This window comes from Macrobrachium nipponense, chromosome 8, assembly GCF_015104395.2.
Source record: "Macrobrachium nipponense isolate FS-2020 chromosome 8, ASM1510439v2, whole genome shotgun sequence".
Classification (NCBI taxonomy): domain Eukaryota; kingdom Metazoa; phylum Arthropoda; class Malacostraca; order Decapoda; family Palaemonidae; genus Macrobrachium; species Macrobrachium nipponense.
This window is the reverse complement of record NC_087203.1, coordinates 44,350,964-44,378,198: the sequence shown is the minus strand read 5'-3', so window position 1 is coordinate 44,378,198 and position 27,235 is coordinate 44,350,964. Positions and strand designations below refer to the sequence as shown.

General features: G+C 42.4%; 1 protein-coding gene across 2 annotated transcripts in view; it reads right to left on the bottom strand.

Annotated features, from left to right (window-relative positions):
• LOC135222724 (2',5'-phosphodiesterase 12-like) overlaps positions 1 to 27,235 on the bottom strand; it is a 137,376-nt gene that overhangs the window by 42,076 nt on the left and 68,065 nt on the right. The window contains exons 4-10 of one of the 2 annotated variants that reach the window (XM_064260931.1): positions 15,940 to 16,079; positions 15,125 to 15,264; positions 13,332 to 13,494; positions 11,635 to 11,767; positions 11,315 to 11,470; positions 10,848 to 10,968; positions 10,276 to 10,427 (exon numbers count right to left, since the gene is read on the bottom strand). In XM_064260931.1, coding sequence (XP_064117001.1) covers positions 10,276 to 10,427; positions 10,848 to 10,968; positions 11,315 to 11,470; positions 11,635 to 11,767; positions 13,332 to 13,494; positions 15,125 to 15,264; positions 15,940 to 16,079 — 1,005 coding nt within the window. Of the gene's footprint in view, positions 1 to 10,234; positions 10,428 to 10,847; positions 10,969 to 11,314; positions 11,471 to 11,634; positions 11,768 to 13,331; positions 13,495 to 15,124; positions 15,265 to 15,939; positions 16,080 to 27,235 lie in introns of those variants that run through there. The other variant, XM_064260930.1, reaches the window with a different exon arrangement.

Below are 27,235 nucleotides of genomic sequence, written 5' to 3'. Positions count from 1 at the left end.
GTGGGCAAGACCTCTTGAAGCTCTTCATTAGAAGGGAGATCTTGAACGAGTTAGAGATATCCACTCCCCACAGTTTAAGGACTAGGGCCAGGGCGGCTCTGTAGCCTTTAACTGCGGAGACAGAGAGGAGCTTCTCTCGGCGAAGGAAGACGAGGAAATCAGCTACTTGCTGAAGAGTGGCTCTGAGAGGAAAGAGACCCTGTCCACGACACCAACCACAGAAGACGGCCACTTTCCCTGGTATACAGCTGCAGAGGACTGCCTGACGTATCCAGCCATCTCTGTTGCTGCTCGGCGAGAAAAGCCTCTCACTCGCAAGAGATGGTGGATAACAGCCAGCCGTGAAGAAACAGGGACCGAACCGACCGGTGGTACCATTCCACGTGTAGCTGGCACAGGAGGTTGTGCCAAGGGGGAATCTCTCAGTGCTTCGGCGTGCAGAGCCAGCAGGCCCGGATACCAAACAGCCTGAGGCCATTTGGGCGCCACCAGAATCATCCGAAGATTCGCGGTGACCAGCACCCTGCTGATCACCTTGCGAATCAGACAGAACGGGGGAAAGGCATAGACGAAGAGGTTCTCCCACGGGTGTTGAAGAGCGTCCTCTGCAGCTGCCCATGGGTCCGGCACAACTGAGTAAAAAACCTGGAGTTTTCTGTTGTGCCGGGTGGCGAACAGATCCACGACTGGACGCCCCCACAGGTTGAAGAGCCTTTACGCCACTTCTAGGTGAAGGAACCACTCAGTTCCTATCACCTGATTCCGACGGCTGAGCTTGTCTGCCACTACATTCCTCTTGCCTGGAATGTAGCGAGCTGACAGCTCTACAGAGTAAGCCACGGCCCACTCATGCACCTGCAACGTTAACTGATGCAACAGGAGGGACACTAGGCCCCCGTTTGTTGACATACGCCACTACCGTGGTGTTGTCGCTCATCAACACCACTGAGTGTCCCATCAGACGGTCCTGGAACTCTTGGAGAGCGAGAAATGCTGCCTTGAGCTCCAGGACGTTGATGTGAAGGTGCTTGTCGTGATGATCCCACACACACCCACAGCCAGCAACTCCTCCAGGTGTGCGCCCCATCCCTCGGTCGACGCGTCTGAAAACAGCAACATCTCCGGGGGGGAGTGCGAAGAGGCACTCCTCTTACGAGGTTCCCGTCGCCGTCCAGCCACCAGGCTAGGTACTGCCTCACCTCCTCCGTGAGAGACACGGGAAATTACGGCGGGTCTCTTGCCTGTGACCAACTCTCCTTTAGCCTCCACTGAGGAGACCGCAGGTGAAGACGCCCATGAGGGACTAACTTCTCGAGAGACGACAGGTGACCAATCACGACCTGCCACTGTTGAGCTGGCTGCTCCTGTAGGGACAGGAACTGTCCGGCTGCCTCCCTGAACCTGCTGATCCGTGAGTCTGCGGGAAAGACTCGCCCTGCTACCATATCGATCAGCATGCCCAGGTACTTCATCCTCTGCTTGGGCTCGAGATCCGACTTCTCGAAATTCACCACTATCACCAGATCGCGGCAAAACTCAAGGAGTCGATCTCTGTCCTGTAGCAACTGCGAGCGGGAGCTCGCCAGGACCAACCAATCGTCGAGATACCTCAGAAGACGTATCCCTACCAAATGAGCCCAAGCCAACACCAGAGTGAACACTCGCGTGAACACCTGTGGGGCGGTTGAGAGACAGAAACAAAGTGCCCTGAACTGGTACACTGTCCCGTCAAGGATGAAGCGGAGGTACTTCCTGGAGGACTGATGAATGGGTATCTGGAAATACGCATCCTTCAGGTCCACAGAAAGCATCAAGTCGTTCTCCCTGATGGACTCGAGCACTGAACGTGTCATTTCCATCGTGAACCGAGTCTGGCAAACGAATCTGTTCAAGGGAGAGAGATCTATCACCGGGCGCCAGCCCCCAGAGGACTTCTCCACCAGGAAAAGTAGACTGTAGAAGCAAGGTGACTGATCCCATATGATCACCACAGCTCGTTTGCTCAGCATGGCTTCTACTTCCTGCCGAAGGGCCACGTCCCTGGCAGTACCGGGAACGTACCGTACGTCTGAAGATGGACCGGGTTGGAGGTGAGGGGTTAGCAACGAGGACTGGAACGGTGTATATATCCCTCCCGAAGGACATCCACTATCCAGGTCTCTGCTCCGTAGCGCTGCCAAGTTGCCCAATGGCTCGCCAGGCATCCCCCCACTTCCGGCAGCAGGTGAGGGGGAACGCCATCCCTAGCGTTTCCCTCCTCTCTTCAACTTCTTCCCAGCTCCTCCTCGGAAGAAGGAGGGCTGGTTACAATCACTCCTTACGCCTCACAACCAGGTTGGCCCACAGGTTGTCCGTCTGGTGGGCCAAGTAGGAAATCGCCCTACCTCCAGACTGGCACAGTCTCCCAAAAGCCAGGTCCCCTTCAGGAATGATATTTCCCGAGGAGACCGCGACCTTAGACACTGTGAGGGACCACAGGTCTAGCCAGGAGACTGCAAGACTACCTCTTGCTGCAAGAACAAGAGGTTCTATGACAGCAGGTGTTGGAGAGACACCCCCGGAGTTAGCCTAGCCAGCTCCGAGTTAACCTGTTTGGGCGGCAGAGGGAAGTCCGTTGGCATGTAGAATCACCTCTGTCGCAGTAAAGGTGGGGGAAGGGGATTGGACGACCTGCCGGACCGAAGAGAACCCTCTTGTCCGGAGACGAGAGAGTCCACCTGGCCTAGCACACTGTCGGCCATGGCTGATCGAGGCAGACCCACCGTCGTCCTGGGTTCCTTCTTAGGACTCCAGAACGACTCCAGCCTAGATGTAGGCTCGGAGGGTGGAAGCGCCGATCCTTCCCAGAGGTCATTGTGCTGACGAATCAGTGCAATAACCTCTACAAACGACCTCTGAATCTCAGGAGTAACTGTGTCCTGCGGAGATGGACCGTCAAGCCCATCCAAAGAGAAAGCCTCCCGAGACCCTCCTCCTTCCACAGGAGGAACCACAACAGACCCCTCATGGTCTCCTCCATCCACTTGTGCGTATGAACTGGTTGGTCCTAGGACCATGCCAGGTTCGTAGGCCCTCGTAGAGGGACCGCGAGAAGCGTACTCCTGATCGCCTCGCTCTTCCCGGTGTATCGCGCACTCCTCACGATCACTCCTGATCGCCTCGCTCTTCCCAGTGTTGCCCAAGAAAGTTGAAGGGATAGGAGAGGAAGACCTGATGCTCCCCCTCGCCCACCGGCAGAACTGGTGTGCTTGGGGGGCTGCAGGCAATCACCAACCTGCGGTGGCGATCGAGCTGCAGGCCTGGTCATGCGGCTCCCCTGGGGAGAACCGCTGGACCGAGAACCACGGCGACGGTCCCGAGGGGCGTTCAGGAGACCGGTAGAGTCCACTGTTGTGGTGGGAGTGAGGCCTGTCCTCACGGTGCCCCAAGGTGCCTGGACCAGCCGAGGCTGGTCCTGGCAACCGTGGGGACCTCTTCCACGCCTCAGCCCGCGAACAATCCGGAGGAACCGTCGCGTCAACCTTGGGTACCGGCAAATCGCTACGAGAGCAATCGCCGGCCTGGTGGGAGTCACCTGGGCGACTCCCTCTAGTCTTCCGCTCCATGCCTGGGTCCTGGCGGCGAGCAGGCTCGGCTGCCTGGACCCTGGCTGCATGGTCACCCGTGGGCAACCATACACTCGGTACCTCTCGCGAACGAGAAGCCGAGACGATTCCTGGCGCCAGGCGAGGAGGTACCGGTATTAGCTGGTACCCCTCCGTTCCCCGTCGTCTTCTTCCTTGCGGAAGGAGAGACGGGCCCCGTTCCCGAAGGACCAGCGGAAGCCCCAACCGTCCCACCGGAGTGGGACGGACCCTTCCTCGGCTATGGGGCCTTGGAAGTCGAAGGGGAAGAAGCAGCAGCAGACAACGACAAAGAAGACGAAGAAGACGACAAAGACGACGACGACACCTTCCTCTTCTTCTTCATCAGCTTCCTCAGGACCACCGTCAGGTCCTCCATCCAGGACGGAGCCGGGGTAGCTGCCGAAGCAACAGGGCCCGGCTGCACCTGTCCGGAGGGACCTGGGGTGTGGGCAGCAACACCATGGGCAGGAACGACGGCGGCAGGAACTAGTACGGGAGCGGCAAACACAGGAACAGGAGGCGGTACAGGAACCAGCGGCATCCTAGGCACTGGCAGCAGATCCAACGGCAAGCTCTTGGGACACCGGAAATCAGGGGCTGGAGCAAGAGCGGCAAAACCAGGCAGCGGCATAACGACCCTACTCTGCACACCCAACAGCGGTGCCTGCACAGCAGCTGTCGGGGTCACCATCGATACGTGCTGCCGTAGACACCGTAGTAGTCTTAATGGTCACAGGTCCATGGGTTACCGGCCTGGACCACCTCGCAAGATGACTCAGCAGCCCCTGAACGCTCGGTGCCCCCTGGAGCCCCAGCGAGTACCAAACCTGGCCGAGATCGTCCCCAGCGGCAGGCATACCTGAGGAAGCAAGTGTCGGGAGAGACCTTACCTTACAGACCTTACAGTTCGTTCGGGTTGCCCCAGGTCCCTCAGTGTGAGGCGCCTCTAATGTCTACCAGAGAGTTGCTAGTACATCTTCCGGTATATTTTGCATCTTCCAATCTTGGATGGTCTGGGATGCAGTTTAGATATTTGTCGAGCTTATTCTTAAACACATCTACGCTCACTCCTGATATATTCCTCAGATGAGCTGGCAACGCATTGAATAGACGCTGCATTATCGATGCTGTGCGTAGTGGATTAATGTCCTGTGTGCTTTCCTTATTTTTGCCTGGTATAGTTTTTGGGCACTATTAATCTACCTCTGCTTGCTCTTTCTGATATTTTTAGTTCCATGATATTTTCTGTTATTCCTTCTATCTGTTTCCATGCCTGAATTATCATGTAGCGTTCTCTTCTCCTTTCTAGACTATATAATTTTAAGGATTGTAGTCTTTCCCAGTAGTCTAGGTCCTTAACTTCTTCTATTCTAGCTGTAAAGGACCTTTGTACACTCTCTATTTGTGCAATATCCTTTTGATAGTGTGGGTACCATATCATATTGCAATATTCAAGTGGAACTACGAACATATGTTTATAAAGCATAATCATGTGTTCAGCTTTTCTTGTTTTGAAGTGCCGTAACAACATTCCCATTTTTGCTTTACATTTTGCCAACAGAATTGCTATTTGATCATTGCATAACATGTTCCTATTCATCATCACACCAAGGTCTTTAACTGCTTCCTTATTTGTGATTGTCTCATTATTAGGTCCCCCTATATGCATATAGCTTTCCTTCTCTGTCTCATAATTTATTAATTCAAATTTATCAGAGTTAAATACCATCCTATTTACCTCTGCCCAATCATATACTTTGTTAAGGTCTCTTTGTAGAGCGTTCCTATCTTCATCACAAGTAATTTCTCTACTTATTCTTGTGTCATCAGCGAAACTACTCACTACCGAATCCTTAACATTACTGTCTATTTCTTCAAAATCTAATAACAAACAATATTGCAGCTAAGCACCGTACCTTGTGGCACACCGGATATTACCTTGGTTTCATCCGATTTCTCATCGTTTGCAATAACTATCTGTTTTCTGTTGTGTAAAAATTCTTTTAACCATCTCCTACTTTATCTACGATATTGTGTTTTCTAATTTTCTTTGCTAATATATTATGGTCTACTTTGTCAAAAGCTTTTGCAAAGTCTAGATAAACCACATCTGTTTCATTTCCGCTTTTCATATTTTTGAATATGTTCTCACGGTGGACTAACAGTTGGGTTTGTGTACTTTTTCCGGGTACGAAACCGTGTTGTCCTCTATTAAACAAATTATTTTTTATTAAAATGTTTCATAATATTTTTCTTCATTACCCTTTCATACACTTTCATAATATGTGATGTTAGACTCACAGGCCTATAATTACTTGCCTCTAGTCTTGATCCACTTTTGAAAGTAGGGGTGATATATGCTAATTTGTGCTCATCATAAATCTTGCCTGTATCTACACTTTGTCTTAATAATATTGCAAGTGGCTTTGCGATAGAATGAACTACTTTCTTTAACAAAATAGCAGGGACTCCATCCGGCCCTGCAGCAGCTCCATTTTTAATTTCATTAATTGCCTGCACAATATCAGCTTCATTAATTTCTATGTCAGCTAAATATTCACTATTTTTTTTTTTCTTCCCTTACTTCTATATCATTATCTTCATTATCTATTCTAGGGTGAATTCTCTCTTATATCGTTCTGCCAGTATGTTGCAAATTTCCTTTTTCATTCGTTAATCTCCCTTTTCAATTCTCAGAGGGCCTATTTCTATTCTTCTTTTATTCATCTTCTTCGCATATGAGTGGATAATAGTTTGGGGTTTTGCTTGATATTTAATAGGGTTTTTTCTTCCAAGTCCCGTTTTTCATTTTCTTTTGATTGTATAATCTTTTGTTCTGCATTTTCTATCTTACTTTTTAGTTCTATAACTTTCCATGCATTTTTTTCTTTTGCAAGACCTTTTTTCCACTTTCTGATTTTCTGGAACAAGATCCTTCTGTCTCTTGGTATGCATGAATGATGTTTACTTTTCTTCTTCGGTATATATTTTCCACTATTTTCTCCAATATTTTATATAATATCTCCGTATTTACCCTATGTCATCACTTACGAAAATGTTATCCCAATCTTTGTTTAATTCTTCATTAATTTCTGACCATTTTATATTTTTACTGTAGAAGTTGTATTTTCCATATCCTTCCCACTTTTTCATTTCTTGCTTATCTCTATTTCACTTGCTTTGGAATGAACTGTTAATTCTATGACATTATGGTCTGAAATACTCGCATTATAAACTATTATTTCTTTAACATAATTCATCTCGTTCACAAATACTAGGTCTAAAGTATTTTCCTTTCTTCTGTTGGCAGGTGATTTATTTGTTGAATGTTGTATTCTAGTAGCATATCTAATAGCTTTTCAAATTGCCTCTTATCTTCTGCACTACTATTACTCTCTTTTTTATAAGTATAAGTACAACCACAATCTCCTATTCGTTCTTTCCATTCTACGAAAGGAAAGTTGAAGTCACCAGATAGGAGAATAGTCCAGTCCTTGTGATTTCTACATATATCATCCAATTTTTCAATTATTGAGTCAAACTCTTTAGTATTAGGAGGTCTATATATTACTATGTTCATCAATTTTTCAGATTCAAATTCTACCGCTATTAGTTCACATTCTGAGTTACTATATTTCTCATATATTTTTCCTTGTTTTTTGTCTTTCCCATATATTGTGGTTCCCCCTTGATTCTATTTTTTCTATCTGATCTATAAGTTTGGAAACCCTTTTATTTGATCATCATTCCCAGTCTCTTGGGAATACCAGGTTTCACTTATATTCATTATATCTATTTTCTTTTCATTTTGGTTAGTTCTTCTAAGTACTCTATTTTTCTTTTTGAGTTACTCGTAACTAAACCCTGCGCATTCATCACTATGATGGTTTGTGGTTTTGTTTTCTCCTCATTTTAATAATGGTAGTAATAAGGATTTTCCCATGTCTCTTTCCTGTTCTGGTATGTTGTTCTTTTTTTCATTTCCAGAAATTCTGACATTAAAAAATCCAACGTTTTCCATAATATTTGATCTTCCTTCATCATAATTATTCATTTTGTGTCTGAATCTGCAATTTTCTCCGTTTCTGCAATATCCTCTTGCATAATAAATACAGTTATTATCTCTTGAGTAGAATTTCGGAGCTGATGCTTTGAAATTTTTTGCTGACACCTCTGCATATCTCATTGGTGGTTTGCTTTTCTCTTTTACCTGATATTCTTGATTTCTCTCTTTATTTGTTTCTTTCTTATTTTGGATTTTATTACTTGGTTGGTTATTTATTTGATTATGATTCATGGCTACAGGGTGCATATTTGCATTTTTTGTCGAACTTACATCCTTTTCCTTCTTTTAGGTTTTTACATATTTTTGGATGCAGATCTCTGCAATCATCCCCATATCCATCTAAGTATGCACATTTACCATATATTTCATAGTTTTGACATATCTTAGGATGTTTGTAGGTAACATCTTTCTCCAAATCTGCAATTCCCTCTTTTCAAAAGGTTGCAGATTTTGTCTTTCTTGTCTATTTTTTCCTCTTTCCCGTCATTGTGTAGATCTGGGTAGAGCCTCTTCGGGATTTGCTTTTCTGTTGTCATATCGTAAGTTTATTTTGTTCGTAGGTATTGCTGCTTTACTTATTGCCTCATATGTAGTTATCAATGAGTATCTCATGCATCCATAACTTTTTTATCTTGTTCTTTAGTTTTCCTTATTTTTTTTCTGTCATTTCATTTTTGTTTACTTCTCTTCCGTTTCCTCTTCTTCTTTTTCTTTCTTCTTCTTCCTCTTCCTCTTCTTCTTCATCCTCAACTATTTGTACATTCAATCTTGATTTAATAACATTGTCTATCCATTGATAGACATGTTGAACAAAAAATTCTTGTATCTTTTCTCAAATCTTTGTATTACCTCAGCACACTGTGGATGGGTCGGAATGTTGCATGCAGCACATTTTCTGATTAGGTTTTGTGGATTGACTATGCTATACCAAACTTACACAGTTTGCATGCTTTTGGCATTCTTTTTTCCTAATGCATCAATTAGGATATTCACAAGATTCACCTTATTCATTTTCTTTGTCGGAATATGTTGGTTTATGTATATTTCTTTATGGAGTCTCTTGACCACTTGGATTTTATTTGGAACTTCTTCAATTATTTTCAAGATGTTTTCATTAGATTTGTTCCAGTTTGAAGGATTATATCCTTCTAATATATCTATGAATGCTTTTGTATCTTTTTGGTTAGGACTGTTGCTGATTTCATAGACGAGAAATGCCAGTTCCCTTCCTGCTACCTCATCGTATTGCGAATCTGCTAAACACGCTAAATTACGCCACCTCTTCCCGCAGTTGGAACTTACTGCCATCTTGTTCTGATTTATAGTATTACACTTGATAAACTAACTTAGAAGACGCTTTATCCTACTATTTTCACACTAATCTTATCACCGATAGTTCACGAACACTTCTAGATATTTCTCAAATTCTAGTCGTATGTTAAACTTGTGATATCTGTTGATTAATCTGACTTCACGCGGGTACGTCTCCACCAAGCAAGATGGCTACTACGAGAGAGAGAGAGAGAGAGAGAGAGAGAGAGGAGAGGGAGAGAGAGAGAGAGAGAGAGAGAGAGAGAGAGAGAGAGAGAGAGAGAGAGCAAGATACACCCCCCGAAGGGGAAGGAGCCATACATGGGAGCTGTGACGGAGTGCGTAAAGAAGACGACGTGTCCGTGACCAAAGGAGTAACTGGAGAACCTTCCGATAACTCCTTGGCCGGCTTAAGCGGCTTCTTCCTTCCCTCGTAACGCTCCCACTGCTCCTCTGACCAAATTACACATACATCATAAGGCTCGGTGCGAGTGCACTCACGCCCTCGACACCGAGTACAAAATTCATGAGGATCCACCTCAAAAGGGGAACGAAAGGCCCCACACTTACGGCCCTCCACACTAAGGCACAATCTACGGGGGGCAGGGGGGTCTTTCCGGCTCGCGGGAATCCATTTCCACGAGTAATCAATAACAACAAAATGACCAAGTACTCACGTTATTTCACACAAGCACATAGTATAAGAAAAAAATGATAATATCTTCACAACGATGAAGTAGTATCTCCAAAGCATATGACAAAAGCGGGCAGAGCAGCGAACAACACGTCTAGCACCCAGCGCGGCCGAAAGCAAAGTGATTCTTTACCTCTCAGTCATGCGTGACCACCGACTGTCGGACAAGCAGTTAACTACCGAACCTCCTTGTTGGAAGCTTACGACCGGTTCCAGCTACCACTGATTACATTCCTATTGTTAAAGGACCGATGGTTTGTATTACGTATCGGAACAAATGAAAATCAAACGATGAAGGAGGACTGAAGGCATCAAACTGGCTAAACAAAGTTTATGCTGCAAAAGGGTGCTTGACATACAATCCCTTATTTTGTTATAGATGTGAGCATGAAAAAGACAATGTAAATGAAGTTTGTTGTCAACATGCTGGACACAAGAAGTGAGGCTCTATCTTGCCTGAAACAAGAATCTATGAGGTGCATGAGCAGTACAATCAACCAGGCACCAGAGAATTTTTTCATTCAGGATTAAAGTTTCTAAGATTCATGTAAATGACTGTTTTGTAGTTAAATGCTTACCTTCTTGACAATGAATTTATCTGTTTGATAAAAAATATAGTCCAAACAACCATAGAATCCAACAGTATAATTTGTATAAGGTGGTAAGCCACAAGCACTTTCCATTTCATAGTTATGGTAAATTTCAACACCTTTAATACATTCCTCTGGACCTAAAAAAAAAAAAAAAAAAAAAAAAAAAAAAAAAAAATTAATTTACGTATTCTTATGTTTATAATGTGTAAAGTAAGGTACTTATTTCATTTTCCAAAATTTAAAATATTGCATTATCAAAACAGCCCTTTTTGGACTGAACTGGGAAAACAAGACTGTCTAACTGAAGCAACATTTATAAAATACTATTCTTTTGTTCAAGAATACAGTACAAGGTCTTACCTACAACTAAAACCTTCATTTAATTCTATTTTTAAGGCTTTATCTCAAGAAATGAAAGAGCATTGAAAAAAACAGCTGGAAAAGACTATTTCACCACACTAGAAGGCATTCACAAATATTTTTTTTTTCCAACAAAAGTAAGCTCTTAGATACAACAATACAATACAAGCACAATATTGTATTATGATAAAACTTACAGCTACTCCAATCAACATCCTCTGAGTCAATGAGCTGTGTAGTCATGAAACGATATATACCAAACTCTGGTGTGCTATTGAAGTCCCCGCAAAAGAACAAGCTTACATCTTTCCCTTGGTTCTATAAAACAAAATATTTTGGGGGTAAACAATATCAAAAGTAGCTTACTGGTTCCAAAATAGTTAATATTCATACAATATGCAAGTTAAGTCAGTTCTTCAAAGTGTCCTCTAAATTAAAATATCATGTAATACTATTAATAAAAAGTGAATACTTCATCAACTTTGATGCTTACGGACACACAAAATGCCCATCAAGAAAGTACATAGAAATTCAGTGTAAATTATGAAAACTGACAAACCTATCAAAGTAATATTTTGATTTAATGGTCTGCTTAAACTACTTAATACTAATGATATGGAAAAGACAATATCAGAGAAATGAATATAAGTGGCTCTTGAATTACCTTTGTCTGACAGAGACAAATAATTTGTTGTAAAAGTTGCATACATATTCCACCCTGAAGAATTCTAATATGATCTGCATTTGGATGGAAATAGAGATGAGTATTGCCAAGGACAATTATTCTTGAAGGATCTTCCACACTTTCAAACACAGAGACCTAGAACATTATGAAAATTTTATAGATTTAAGAGAAAAAAATTTTCTCATAATATTTCTTTCTTCCATTTTCATTTTGCATAATTTCTATTTCAGTTATGTTTCATATATACAAACCCACTACATATTTGAATCTAGCATCTGCCAATAAAAAAAAATTCTAACCTGTAGCACTGTAGATCGCTCTGACACCCTCTCTTTCACTTTTTCATTTGTCTGCAGTTTCTCCCACATGTCACTAAAAAGGACGTTAGTTTGTAATTCGGTGCTCAAAACAAATCTGTTTCTTTCCAGCAACCTGAAAGTATAAAATTTCAATATCACTTTCAAATTACAATTAGTAGAGATAACATAACAATACATATCTTGCTATTGATTTTGTTAGCTTTGCTTACATGACTGCTGATCACAAAATCTACAGATAAGATACCTTCATGGTGAATTCTTTAGGCTTTTACAGGTGATGAGAGACAGGCAAATCTTTCAACCATATTAAATGTACCAAAAATCAGCATACTACAGATATCTAAATAAAAAATGCAAAAGCACAAGCCTAACGATAATGTTAAAATTACTTGTAAGCACATTATTAGTTGAATGAAAACATCTTGATTGATGAAATTCTTAAATCCACTAAAAGAACTTACAAAAAACACCATACATTGGCAGCCTCCCCTTAACTCACTTGAATTTACATGCTCAAAGATATCAATGTGCAATCTATTAATTTTTACATTATCAAGTAAAAAAAAAAATTATGTCAAATAGCCTTACCAAAGCACTCACTCAATGACTACCCTAAAAGTTTGACAACTGGTATGGTTGATACTGAACTTGTCATAATAACTAATTTCATAGTGCTGGATCAGCCACTGAACATTACTCTACAGCTGTTCTCCAAATGGCCTAAGGTCTCGTCACTTGTCCACATACCTCTTCACCATGATCATCAACTTTTTTAAAACTGCTTTTTCCTTAAGTGGCGTGCCTCTTAGCTCTTTGTTGTCATCTATCCCCCAATTCTAGGATTCTTTCTCCTAACAAACCCGAACCATCTTAATTTTTCCTATCTCTGCCTTCCTGGGCATTGGGCACCATCTCTCTGCCACTTCCTCATTTGTGATACAATCTTACCAAAAGACAATGGCTGTAAACCTTCAACATTTTATTGCCTCCCTGTTGCCAATGTGCAGAGTAATGAAGGCCTTATGTTACAAGTCTACTATTTCTATTAATTGGATATTTTAATCTCATTCCATTTCATCCAGGCTGTAGTTATATGTACTTTCTTCATGGGCTTTCAATCCACGCTTTATAGAAGTATTTCAATGGGAACAAGATGTGTTCTGCCTCTTCTAATAACTGCCCATTTGCCTCTCTAACATATTTATGCATAAAAAAGCTCTTAATTCATGGTATAATCCTCAGTATATCTTGCGACATAACCTACTGCAACCAGTACATATCACTGACTTCATCCCGTTCCCATAGCAATCACACAGTTACTTTGCTGTCTGCACTTTTCCCTTTGCAAGAGAACCCTAATACCCAACCCTAGATCAGACTGTGGTACTGAGGTTACAACATGACCAATGTTTTAGGACACTTTGTAGATGGTCGCCACTTGGCACAGGACTAATATTGTGACAACCACTTTGACTAAGTTGTTCCACACACTGACAGATAGATACACTTTCATTCTGTAAAGCATAACTGCAACAAACACAACCCATAGAAAAACATGCAAACTCACCCAATCAAAGTGTCTCAGGTTACTTCATCAATTAAATTAACCTCACAATTTCTATATTTCTAAAATCAGCATATGAAAGGAATTTCCAGTTCAGTAATTAGATTCTTACCTTAACTTCTCTGTCCTATAAAACACCGCTAGTCCCTCCGTGACTTGACCTGCTTTTGCATCAAAATGGCCTTCAAACCCAATGTTACTCAACACTGGCTCAAGATCATAATTAAAAACCTTCTCATCTACTTCTTGCATACAGATAAGATCACCATTGTATCCTGCAAAAAAATTGTACTTACAATAGATATAAAATTTTACATTTCCAAAGTACCTTTAACTTGTGATAAATCTCTTTATGTAAAATAACTTAATAAACACACTTTTACCACCAGTCCAGTTTGAAAAAACTAGCCAAGAATTAAATTGTTACACAGTAACTGAAGTGGTGATTAGTCAATAAGACAGTTCAGCCAATACAAGCAGTCCCTGGGTTACGACGGGGGTTCCGTTCTTGAGACGCGTCGTAAGCCAGAACATCGTCAAAAATCCTAAGAAAACCTTACTTTTAATGCTTTGGGTACATTGAAAACTATGTAAACTGCATTCTTATAGCATTTTTCATCAAAAAAACCTTCAAATATTGATTATTTTGCATTTTTGGTGTCATATTTCATCTGCCAGATGAGCGTTGTAGGCGTCCTAACCCTGGAAATAATGTCTGATGAATATAATTGAGAAGCGCCTTAATCTCGGAACGTCGTAACCCGGGGACTGCCTGTAGTATAACTAGCTATAATTCTCGATATTTACAGAAGTGACCATGAGCAGTGACTTCCACAAAGTTGCCAGTGCTGAAGTGTTAATAACTTGTGTCTTTTATTCAATAATGATCATGATATTGCTTTATCATATGTCAGCTCAACATTATTCAAGTAATAGTACTGTTAGCCATAAAATGCACAAAATAAATGCATCAGATTATAACCATTTTCCCTCTTTTTCTTTTCTTGTTTCGGAAAACAAACACTTCAAATTCTTGAATGCTATTTCCACTTCCTTTGCATACACAGTACACTGTACTTCTGTAACCTTAATTGCAGCCATAGTAGTATATTTCATAGAATGGTCATAGCTATGCATATGTTTTCCTTCTCCAGCTGGAAAAACTAGTGAGCATTGTCTGATTTGATTTGATTTATATAGATTTTTGGCATTATACCAAGCACTGGGGCAACTCAGGCCATTCAGCACTGTAACGGAAATTGACAGTAAAAGGTTTGAAAGGTGTTACAGGAGGAAAACCTCAGAGTTGCACTATGAAACAATTGTTAGGAGAGGGTAGCAGTAAGATGGAAGAAAGAGAATATGAACAGAGGTACAGCACAAGGAATGAAAGTACGTAGTTGCAGCTAGGGGCTGTAGGGACGCAGCTAAGAACCTTAAGTAATGCCTACATTGTGAAAAATTTTACAACTTTAAGAATTAAAATGCTGCAGTGGACAGCCTTCCATTGTGTTCATCTTTGACCTGATATACAGATGTGTGAACATGTATGCCATGCCTTTGATTTCACCCTACTTATTGTGTAGATGAAATAGTGGGTTTATGAAGAAGTGACAACATATTTACCGGGCTCTCAGTTGCTATTTAAAATGATAAAACCATATGCCATAACTGGCACAACACAGGGGGGGGGCAGGGATTCTAAGCTGCTCAAGGGCTTATGGCCAACATAGCAAACTAACATTTAAATTTTTCATGATTGCTATTATTTTCATATTAAACATTCTCCTATCACAAACGAAACCCTAAATCCAAAATTTGCTATTGATATGAGACAACACATAACTTCATAATAGGTTTAGGTCTCAAAAGAAATTTTAAAAAATTCTTTATTATTATACTCACCCAATATCTCCTTGATGAGAAGCTGCTTTCTGTAATCAATGTCCATAGCATAAGATGGGCATGTAGGGAACAGATGCTTTCTGGCAAAATCACCATCTGCATATAAATCCGCAAGGATATTATATGAAATTACTCGTAAGCTGTAATTGAAGAAAAAGATTACCATTGATAAAATACTACTATAAAAGCCATGTGAGGTACATTCAGTACATCTGAAAGTAGGTTACTCTCAAACCTGCATTCTGAGATAAAACTAATTTTTTCAATGCCACCTTTAAACCAAATGGTTTAATCATTAAATGTCAAAAGGAAAAAGTAACCTTCTGACTATGTGACAGTAACCAATCTATGGTAAAACTCACTATGTCTCGTGTTCATTTTCCAGATGCTGAACAGATTAGTTTTGCTTATTAGTCCAATGATTAATCTTCAATGCTATTTTTCCTTGTTTTTGTAAAGATGCTGATTACTTTGCTCCTAAGTTACATACCTGCTATGTTTCAAAATTTAGCCAAAAGGGATCCTTTTAGCACATGTTGGATCACTGGTAATGTTACTGGATTAGCCAAACATGAGAATTTCTATACTTAATACTTTAGATTTTTTGAGAGGTGAAAGGGAAGGATTTATAAGGTAAGTTAATAGTCTCTCTCATGTTTGGACCCTTTCTTCAGGAAGTATTGTATTCTGATTATGATTAACACACTCATCCTTTGCATGGCAAATCTATTTATACTGTTGAAAAGCAAATGTTAAGGTGCCACAAAACCAAACAAATTAAATTTATCCTGCTCTCTATGAATAACAAGCAATACCTTTTTTCACCAGCTGGTACTTCAGTATGTTGATGTCTGCGTTCAAATGGGCACACTCCTGGACCAGCAGACACCAAAGTTGATGATAATACTTCAACCTCTTCACCTCTACGATCATTCAAGTACGGAGTTATCACAACCTATAAAAGAAAGACTGGAATTCAAATAAACAATATAAGGTTAATACTGATGGCACAAGATTTCTCATTTCTAACTTAAAATTTTACATAATAGTATAACCTTGTATACTAACATACTTAATCTCATACTTTTCCAATAACAGAGAAAAGTTGTTTGTGAAAAGCTTCCGCAAAAATAAAAATAAATTCCTACAGTGACAACCTACTTTTTCATGGGGATATGTTCCAGAACCGACTGTGGAAATGCAAAATTCCTTCTAAAAACACTTACCTATCACTGCCAAATACCATGTACCCCTTAGAGTAAAATGCTTATAATCTAATATGAAAAAAAGTGAATTGGTGATCATTTCAGAGATGCAGCCCATACAAAAACTCGTGAATTGGTGAAAGTTCCTGTGGCAACATGGAACTGAGGTAGCACTATATTCATTTAAGGTCTACGCTTCCATAAGGTCTAAAACAAGTGATTCATAAATCTTACAAGATCATACGGCAAATCTTGCAATGTTAATCTACAGTAGCTACAATTAGTCAGGGATTGCTGTCCACCACATAGATCATTCAAAACCTAAACAGGGCAACAAATTAACATCAATTAGAATAAGTAAGGTTATGACAGCCTATATCACCACAATAGATCAGAACCTGGACGAGGGTAGGTCAGGTTACGTTGGATAGAGTGAGTTATGATAAACTTAGTTGGGCAACTGAGGTTAGGTGTTCAGAGTAGCAATCCCCAGTAGGCAAGATCACAATCCAACCTGAACTGAACTCTAGCAGTATAGCTATTGTGACGAAGTGCCATGTAGTACATGTATCTGGTTACTACACATACCATTCATTTATTGTTACCTCACAACAGCCAGACACCTGAACCCTCATCACAGGTACTAAACGACTGAATACTCTAAAGGCAACAGACTAAGTTCATCAAAAGAGGTCTGAGGTAACTTGTAAGTAATTAAATTAATTAAAGGGCATCACTCCATAAACAACTTTAAAAGTAAGTATTTCCTTGATTTCAGAAGTCTAAGTACTTCCCTGGTTCTAAGTCACTTCAAGTAAATTGAAGGAAAACAGATCAATTGCCACTCTATGTTTCTACCTAAGCAAATCACATTTATACACTGGTATAAAATAAAGAAAACACTTATAAAAATTTAAATTACAAAAATTTATTATTAAACTCAAAATTATAAGTGAAGTTCACAATATCAGGGAAAATTACTGTTACTTGAAAACAAAGTAAAGTTTAATTAATTCTCGAATTAAATTAAGTAAAATTAAATCAAAATTAATTTATCACAAAATTCAAGAAAATTAATTCAATCAAAATTAAAAAGTGTTAGGCAATACTTAAAATTTGAAAATTAATTCACAAGTGCTAAACAACAATAAAACTTGAAAAGATTCTAAGTAAATGCAAATTAATTTACAAGTGTTAAATTCAATTAAATGTGCAACGATTAAATAATGAAAATAACTAATTAATTAAATCATGAATGTAAATGAAAACACAGAAAAATGTGGAAAATACCAAAATTGTAAAAAGCACTAATCACACAGAACATAAAATAAAAACACACACTTCAATAAGAAAATGGATAAATGCACCAAAAATAAACACTTCAATAAGAAAATGGATAAATGCACTTCAAATGAAACAAACACAAAACACAAAAATTTGCAATGTGTAAAAATGTAAATTGTTTTTCAGCCAATGTAAATATTAGTTTAAATTTTTACCAAACCACTATAACTATTAGTTATTAGTTGCAACTAATAAAAATATAACACACTTTACCTTGGTATACCAACTTCTTTCTTCAAAAAATTCACCAATTCACAATTTCACAAAAATAGGCGCCGTTACACTTGTACAATGTCTGTTCAGATTCCACAAAATAACACTAAATAATACTAAATAACTAAGAAATATCAAATCTGACATCCAAAAGTTACGAGTGACCAATTTACATTACGTTAATATCAATTAGAGAGAGAGAGAGAGAGAGAGAGAGAGAGAGAGAGAGAGAGAGAGAGAGGAGGTCTGAACGCTATGCGGTTTTAAGTTACAATGAAATTCTCTTCCTCAAGGAAGCTGCACAGTGGAGGTGGCACAAAATGTTTTGGGGCATACAAAAGATGACGCAATCTTTCTAGAAGCTTCTAATATTACGTAACTTTACAGAAAAATCATGAAATCTGCATGTGGTTTCGGCAAAGACGTACGCGCATAAAACGAGTCATGACACTGCTCAACAAAGACATGTACCCGATCGAGACAGAGGTCGAGCAATAATTAAGATTGACATGTTTTCAAAACACAACGGAGACTCGAGTTCCTCTAATCTCAAGGCGATGAAAAGTTACTGAAACAACTCTAGCTTCGAATGGACAGAGTTAATCTCTCTCTTTTCATACTACGTTATATATTCTTTTTAAATTATGTTATGCGAAATCTGAATACACATTTTAAGACATCCTAAACTCTAACTAGCTAAGGAATCTGAAAAATGTTGCAAAACTCTATATATAACATTTTATACAGTCAAAGAGGGGATATATATATTTTGAAAGTAGCAACATATAATATACCTCCCCCAAGAAGATTGTTTATCACGGTGTTGAATCCAACGATTCGCAACAAGATAAATAATCAGCAACTATACATTGTTTTTGCCACTACGTAATGTGCTGCACTCTTATGTTATACTGCTGCAGGCACAAAGACCACCTGGTCAGTCTCTGATTATGATTTTTCATTCGCTGGATTAATGATAGTGGATTGTGATCAGACAACACTAAAATTTCTTCATTCCTAGGTCTGTTCACATACACTTCAAACTTTTTCAATGCGGTGATTAAGGCTCAAGTTTCCTTCTCGATTGTCGAGTATACTTTCTGATGTTTTTTCAGTTTTGAAGACATGAAGCACACAGGATGGTAGATATTATTTTCAACTTCTTGAAGTAGAACAGCTCCAATGCCACAGTCAGAAGCATCAACTTGTATCACAAATTTCTCGTAGAAGTCTGGCGCTTGAAGTACTGATCTTGAAGTTAAAATTATGTTTTTATGTTAAAACAAAGTTTTTCTGGGCTCAGCTCGTGTCGCTGCGCGAAATATCCTTTAATCTATTATTTCTAGGGTAAATGTACTAACACATACCAGAGAATAAATAAAATAAAGAAAAAGGTCAGTACAACTGACTCGCTCACCCTCCAGGAGGGTGTCGGTATGAACACTAGGCGAGTGAGACCACTACCACGAGCCAAATGCCAATAGAAATCTCCCACTACAAAAACCCTCCAAGAGGGGAGCCGACCCACAGAGTGAGCAGCCCGTACTACTACTACTCCATCCCATGCTGCCGACTGCTGCGCCTCTGGTGGCCATCCTTTTCAGTTAGCGCACACGAGTCACACGTGTTATTTTTCTCTCTGTGTTTTTTGTGCCCTTTCGTTGGATTTTCTATAATGGAGCGTGCAGCTATCGCAGCAGCTAAGTTAAGTACTCAGTATTACGGTTAGTTGGTTTTTCCGGCCCTGAGACAGTATTTGTTGCCGTTTTTTAGGTATAAATACGATCTCGGGGTCGGAAGCATGGCAGCATGGTTCTGCCTCGTGGTGGGTTCGTTCTTGGTCTCCCATACCTAGAACACCTCCTTATTTATGTACGCTCTATATTATTATCGCTTTACTTAGGGTACGGTCTACTCAGGTTTTGTCATGCTGCATGTATTTTACCTTATGTAGGCTTCTTCTATCCAGACCCTAGTCCAGGTTCTTAGTATCGGCCTCTGACTAGCTTTGAGTGGTAGACTTGCCTTCGGGTTAGTCGTACACTCCTGGATTTTTTCTCCTACTATATTGCTTTCTTTCTTTCATTTTTATTTATTTATATTATGTATTTTGTTTTAGTTAGGTTAGTTAGGCGTCTGGCTTAGCCTAGGCCCTGGCTCTTTGAGCCTATACTACCGCTCTTCAGTTCGGTTGCTTCCCTATAGCATCTCTCTGATCAGTTGGTTTTGGCCCAGTGGGCCTATATGCTACCGCTTTTCAGTTCAAGTTGCTTCCCGATAGCATCTCTCTGATCAGTTGGTTGTCCTAGGCTTAGTTGTCGTATTTTGGTCTTACCGCCTCGTGGTCACTACGTGATCACGGGACAGCCAGACGCCTGCCCAGTCACCCTTCCCCCCCCTCCCGCTCTTCCATAGAGTCGGGCGGGGGTGGGTCGGTCTGCCCATGCTCGCTCCGCATACCCGAGCCTGCCTCCCTCTCTCCCCTCTGGCGGAGGGGCTAGGGAGTCGGGACAGACCCAGATGGTCTCGACCTCTCCGGCTTCTCGGTCCGGCGGTGGTACGTTGTGGGGGGGCTCTGGCCTTTCCCCCCCTCCGTTGCTACCTTGTCGCTCCGGGCTAGCTCGAGCCTGTATGTCTTCTCGCCCTTTCCCACCTTACTAGGGCTCCTTCCTGATCGGAGTCCTGGTATCCAGCGGAAAGATGTTAGTCCACCCAGCAGAGTGGACCGGAACATACAGTGGGTCACTACTAACCTTACCGTATTGCTGAGTTACTACACTCCGCTACGCACTGGACCTAGTCCGGTTCGTTTGTGTTTAGGTTTAAGTTATCTATAAGTTTATCTTAAGTACCTTAAACCATCCCCCCTCCCTTACATGTCTTACCGGATCTCTCCGGGATTATAGCCTATTCAGGCGATGCAGGGAGGGGTTATGCCCAAATTTTTTCCGAGCTCCGGCATGCAACGGAGTTCTTCTGTCCTTTAGTCTGTAAGTGATGCTTTTTAAGATACTCATGTGTCTTCCCACTTACAGGCCACCAACTGTGAGCATCCGGGATGTTCCGCCACACTTCAGGACCCATGTGGACACGAAGTTTGCCGGTCCATGCTCCATGCGCGACTCCGCACGGGGACATCCAGGTCTGGTACCATGAGACGTGTACCATATGTTTAACCGATCTGGGGGAGCCAGCATTTTGGAAGGGGTAAGTATTCCATCTCCAGTAGCTGCTCCGCTTCTTTTTTAGTGCTTAAGTTTTCATCATTTATTTTAACTTAAGGCATCTAGTTTAAGTTATACTTTAAGTTTTAGTTTTAAGTGATTCTTAAATCTAAACTACGCCCTCTCTTCCAGGCGCCGGCAGTAAGGGATACCGCACTGGCTACCCTGCGGGCCTGGGTCGGCGGTTTTGGGAAGAACGCCGCCAAGGGACAGCCCTACATCCTGGAGAAGCGGTTGGCATTACTAATCTTCCCCGGAGGCAAGGCGACAGGATACGTCGACCCGGTAGATGCGGCCCCGACTATCGCCTTCATCCAACAACAGCTGGCTGCCTCATTAACTGATCAAGACCAGGATATCTCCACGGACGTCGCGACCCTGGATATTAATGTTGAACCTATGGTAGGTATAGACGACCTGTTGGTCGAGGTAGGTAAGGTGGACACCCAAGGGTCACCCTTGGGCGTAACTGTTTCTTCTACCCCTGCAACCTCTCCATCCTTCCAAGGCTTTACAGGTGACGAAATATATTCTCCTCCTGACGCTTCGGTTAGACCTAAGGTCAAGACTAAAGTGATGACCTTGACTAAGACATCGTCGTCGTCTAAGAAGACGGCCTCGGCTTCATCCTCCTCCCGTAAGTCTCCGGCTGGGAATCCCGGAGCAGACTGGTCTAAAGCTTCTAGCTCCGGCTCTAAGTCCTCGAGGAGTAAATCCTCCAGAGAGAGATCTCGCACTCCGGCAGAGTCACCAGTTCCGCTACCTTTGGTTCCGATTCAGAGCCTCCCCTCCACCTCCGCAGCAGCTCCGGCTTTGGACTCCAATGCTGGACTGTTACAACAGGTGGGCGACCTGGTTGGGTCCCTAAAGAGTAGCATGGAACAAATGATCTCTCGTTTGTCGGACAGGATTACTTCCCAGGACTCCATTATAGCGGGCTGAGAGCTCCTCTAGCCTCTCCTCCACTTTCCAACACAAGTGGAACTCAGCTTCCTCCGTATGACTCACTACCTCCGTTCTCTATGAACAACCCATGGAGAGTAGCGTCATACGCCCCCTTCCAGGACGGTCTCATCTCTATACCGGAATTTGGGACTCGAAGAATAGAGGACTTCGAGTTCTACCCGGAAGACCTCCAGCCTCCGTTCATAGGCTACGCAAGGCTTACGCCTTCGGCTATGGTTCGGGACGATAGGGTACCAAAGGAGACAGTCCTCTATTCACGAGACCAGGCTCAGAGAGAATGGCTCAGGTGTTTAGAGGACATGGATTGTTCTAATACCAAGATACAACCGTTTAAGAGTCCCTTTACCATTTTCACAATGGATGAGAGTACCCCGCTCCCGTTCCTAAACCAAGATCGCGAGGGTCGACCATCCCAGCGGCCCAGAAGGGGGAACCTATTTTTTTTTTACCCCTCAGCTGAAGGAAGCAGATCCCACATCTCCGTTACTCCCCTCAGTTGGAGAATTGTGGGAAGACTTGCCGAACACATTCTCAGCTGGCAAACTCAAACCGGACTGTGCTATGGAGCAGTTTGTGTGAAAAAGCTACCCAGGCTCCCAGATAGCCTTATTCAGGCTGAATTTGACGCAAATCGCGGCTAGCCAGATCAATCAACTCTATGGCTATGACTGAGGTAGCAACTATGGCTTATGGATCAGAACCGATTTTTAAGCTCATGACCAAATCCCTGACTCAAACGGTACAGTCAGATATGTTTGAGTTTGCCACTGCTAGGACGAATTGTAGGAAGCATGTCCTACAAGAGGCAACCATTCGGCATGAGCCGAATAGGTTACTCTCGTCTAACATCTGGGGAGCAGATCTCTTCCCAGAAGCTATGGTAAAGGAAGTCCAGTCAGAGGCTACGAGGTTGAACCAGAGCCTTAAGGACCGTTGGGGCCTTACGGCTAAGAGGAGGCAAGATCTGACAGCTAAAGGTAAGGGACAGAGGAAACCCAGGCGTTTCCAGGCGTTTCCAACCTTACCAGAAAAAGCAACCACGCTTCCTCCTCAACAATGGGCCAGCGGTGCCGTTAGTGCAGACAGCCCAACCTTCCACTTCTAAGGGTCAATCACAGCCAATTTATGTGATATCCCCTCAGCCTCAGCCCTCCACCTCTTACGCCATCTCTCCAGCTTACAATCAAGCCTTCGAGAGTCAAGCTTCACAGAAGTATGACCGCTCGGGTTAAGGGAGGCAGAGGTAAGCGTCCTTTCGTGGGAGAGGATCGGGAGGCCCCTTTAATAGGGGAAAGCACTTCAGAGGAGGCCGAGGCGGTTACCAGAACCAATGAAGAACTTCAGGTAGGAGGGAGGCTGTTTCACTTTCGCCACCGATGGGAACTTCAGCCAATGGCTCAGAGCATAGTGTCAAAAGGTCTGGGTTGAGGCTGTTGACGAACCCACCTCCAGCCAAGACCTTTCCGTCAACTTCCTTCCAAAGAATTGACAGAGTACGCGGAGGACCTCCTTCAGAAAGGAGCTATAGCAAGAGTCAAGAGACTAAAATTTCAAGGTCGCTTGTTCAGCGTGCCAAAGAAAGGCTCACAAAAAAGAAGGGTAATCTTAGACTTGTCCCGCTTAAACTTAGCCATCCGCTGCGACAAGTTCAAGATGCTCACGATCTCACAGGTGCGGACCTTACTTCCCGTGGGGCCGTCACCACCTCTATCGATCTTACAGACGCCTACTATCATATCCCTATTGCAAGACACTTCCGTCCGTACCTGGGTTTCAAGATAGGAGACCAGACATTCTCCTTCAAGGTAGTTCCATTCGGACTCAATGTGGCACCCAGAGTGTTCACGAAGCTAGCGGAAGTGTAGTGCAACAACTCAGATCACAAGGGATTATGGTAGTAGCGTATCTCGACGATTGGTTGATCTGGGCCCCATCAGTCGAGGAATGCAACAGAGCTACACTGAAAGTGATTCAGTTCCTAGAATATCTAGGCTTCAAGATAAACAGGACCAAATCAAGACTCACTCCAGAGTCAAACTTTCAGTGGCTGGGCATTCAATGGAATCTATCCTCCCACACTCTGTCGATTCCATCAACCAAAAGGAAAGAAATAGCGAAGTCAGTCAAGCAATTTCTAAGTCACAAACTAGCGTCAAGGAGAGCTCAGGAAAGGATCCTGGGTTCTCTCCAGTTTGCATCAGTGACGAACGTCTTAATGAAAGCCAAACTGAAAGACCTAACCAGAATCTGGCGCTCACGAGCAAATGTCAGGTCCAGGGACAAGCTATCCTCAGTGCCTCTGATTCTAAAGAATCGACTTCGGCCGTGGGCGAGAGTCAAGAATTTGTCAATGTCAGTACCCTTCAGTTCCTCCACCAGGGATCACCATCCACACAGACGCGTCCTTAAGCGGCTGGGGAGGGTATTCCCAGGTCAAAAAGGTCCAAGGGACTTGGTCACCTCAGTTCCGTCAGTTCCATATAAAACGTACTGGAGGCAATGGCAGTGTTCTTGACTCTAAAAAGGTTACGCCACCAAAGTACTCCCACATAAAGCTAGTCCTGGACAGCGCAGTGGTAGTACATTGTATAACAGTTTTAGGAGGCTCCAAGTCAAGTCATCTAAATCACGTCATGATAGCCATCTTCTCCCTGGCAGACAAGTTCAGTTGGCATCTTTCCTCCACTCACATAGCTGGAGTGAGAAACGTCATAGCAGACGCACTATCCCGATCAGTGCCCCTAGAGTCAGAATGGTCACTGGACAACAGTTCGTTCCATTGGATCCTTCAAAGGGTCCCAGGGCTACAGGTGGATCTCTTCGCATCCCAAGCGAACCACAAACTACCGTGTTATGTAGCCCCCAACCTGGACCCTCTGGCCTATGCCACGGACGCACTGGCTCTAGAAGGAACAATGGAGAAGATTTATGTCTTCCCTCCAGTGAATCTTCTCATGAAAGTATTGGACAAACTCAGGACATTCAAGGGTCAAGTGCTATAGTAGCCCCAGACTGGCCGAAGAGCAACTGGTATCCTCTAATTTTGGAGCTGGGCCTTCGTCCTCTTCGGATCCCCAGTCCCAAGCTCTCCCAGTCAGTACAAACGAAGACTGTGTTCGCTTCCTCAGGGATTCTCAAAACCCTAACTTTATGGATTTCATGAAGTTTGCGGCAAAGAGAGATGCGAATATTGACCCTCAGAATGATTCTCTTCTGGAATCGATATAAAAGGGATTCAACTTTGAGACAGTATGATGCTGCTGTCAAAAAGTTAGCAACCTTCCTGAGAGAATCAGATATTAGAATCATGAGAGTTAATTCAGCTATATCCTTTTTCAGGTCTTTATTTGAAAAAGGTTTAGCAGCTAGCACGATTACGACAAACAAATCAGCTTTGAAAAAGATATTTCAATTTGGATTCAACATAGACTTGACGGATTCCTACTTCTCGTCTATTCCTAAGGCATGTGCTAGACTTAGGCCTTCTGTAAGACCTACGTCAGTTTCATGGTTCTTAAACGATGTTCTAAAACTGGCTCCGAAACGATAATGACACATGCTCGTTTATAATGCTCTTAAGAAAAACCCTATTTTTATTAAGCTTAGCTTCAGGAGCAAGAATTTCAGAACTGTCGGCTTTATCCAGGGATCCGGATCACATTCAATTCCTTCCCACAGGGGAAGTCCTACTTTCTCCGGAACGTAGCTTTTTAGCAAAGAATGAAGATCCTTTGATGAGGTGGGAACCTTGGAAGGTACTACCCCTTCCACAAGATGTATCCCTTTGCCCAGTTTCAACCTTACGAGCCTTTCTGTCCAGGACCTCCTCATCCTCATCGGGTCCCCTCTTTAAGAGGGAAAAAGGTGGAACTTTATCCATTAAAGGCATCAGGCAGCAAATCCTGTACTTTATTAAGCAAGCCAATCCTGACTCTTTCCCGAAAGCACATGATGTCAGGGCAGTAGCCACCTCAATTAATTATTTCCAACATATGAACTTCGATGAGTTGAAAAAGTATACCGGATGGAAATCGCCGACAGTGTTCAAACGTCACTACCTTAAGTCCTTGGAAGCTCTGAAATTCCCAGCAGTAGCAGCGGGTAACATAGTTTCCCCTGACTCTAGCTAATTTGTAGTAGAAGATTCAGTCCTCCTTTCTACCTGCCTCACCCAACAGTTCGTCTATTCCTACCTTGTTCATTTGCATTCACCTTGTGTCTTAGCTGCTTTTATGATGATGTAGTGGGTGCCCCTTATTGTTTGGCTAGGGACACTCACAGATGATTATAAACATTGATCTCATGGATGTTACCCCCTTATTTTTATGCTAGGGGGTACATCGTATTATAATGGTTACGGGTTTTGTATATTAAGTCATATACATTCCTTTATATATTATTATTGTTGATTGTTTTTTTGTTTATCTGTTTATATTAATTGCTATTATTATTTTTGATACATGCTTTTACACAGATATCATTTGATACATGTAAGTCATTTTACCTGTATATATGTTAATTACCTTATGTTAAGAAACATGATTAGATTTAAGGGTAATTTAAGCATATTTCTAAGTTTATATCACTGTGTATATGTATCTTTTTAGCAATTATATTCCCTTTATAATTATTTTATCTTTTATTTGAGACCTATTCTGATTTATTTTATTACTTTTGTTTACAATCTTGTGCTATTTCTCTGGTACGATTTCGCGCAGCGACACGAGCTGAGCCCAGAAAAGGGATTTTGACGTAAGGAAAAATCTATTTCTGGGCGATTGGCTTTTCGTGTCGCCCAGCGAAAACTCCCACCCTACCCATCCCTTCGCCCAAGATTGTCTGCTAACTTCAGGATGGCCACCAGAGGCGCAGCAGTCGGCAGCATGGGATGGAGTAGTAGTAGTACGGGCTGCTCACTCTGTGGGTCGGCTCCCCTCTTGGAGGGTTTTTGTAGTGGGAGATTTCTATTGGCATTTGGCTCGTGGTAGTGGTCTCACTCGCCTAGTGTTCATACCGACACCCTCCTGGAGGGTGAGCGAGTCAGTTGTACTGACCTTTTTCTTTATTTTATTTATTCTCTGGTATGTGTTAGTACATTTACCCTAGAAATAATAGATTAAAGGATATTTCGCTGGCGACACGAGCCAATCGCCCAGAAA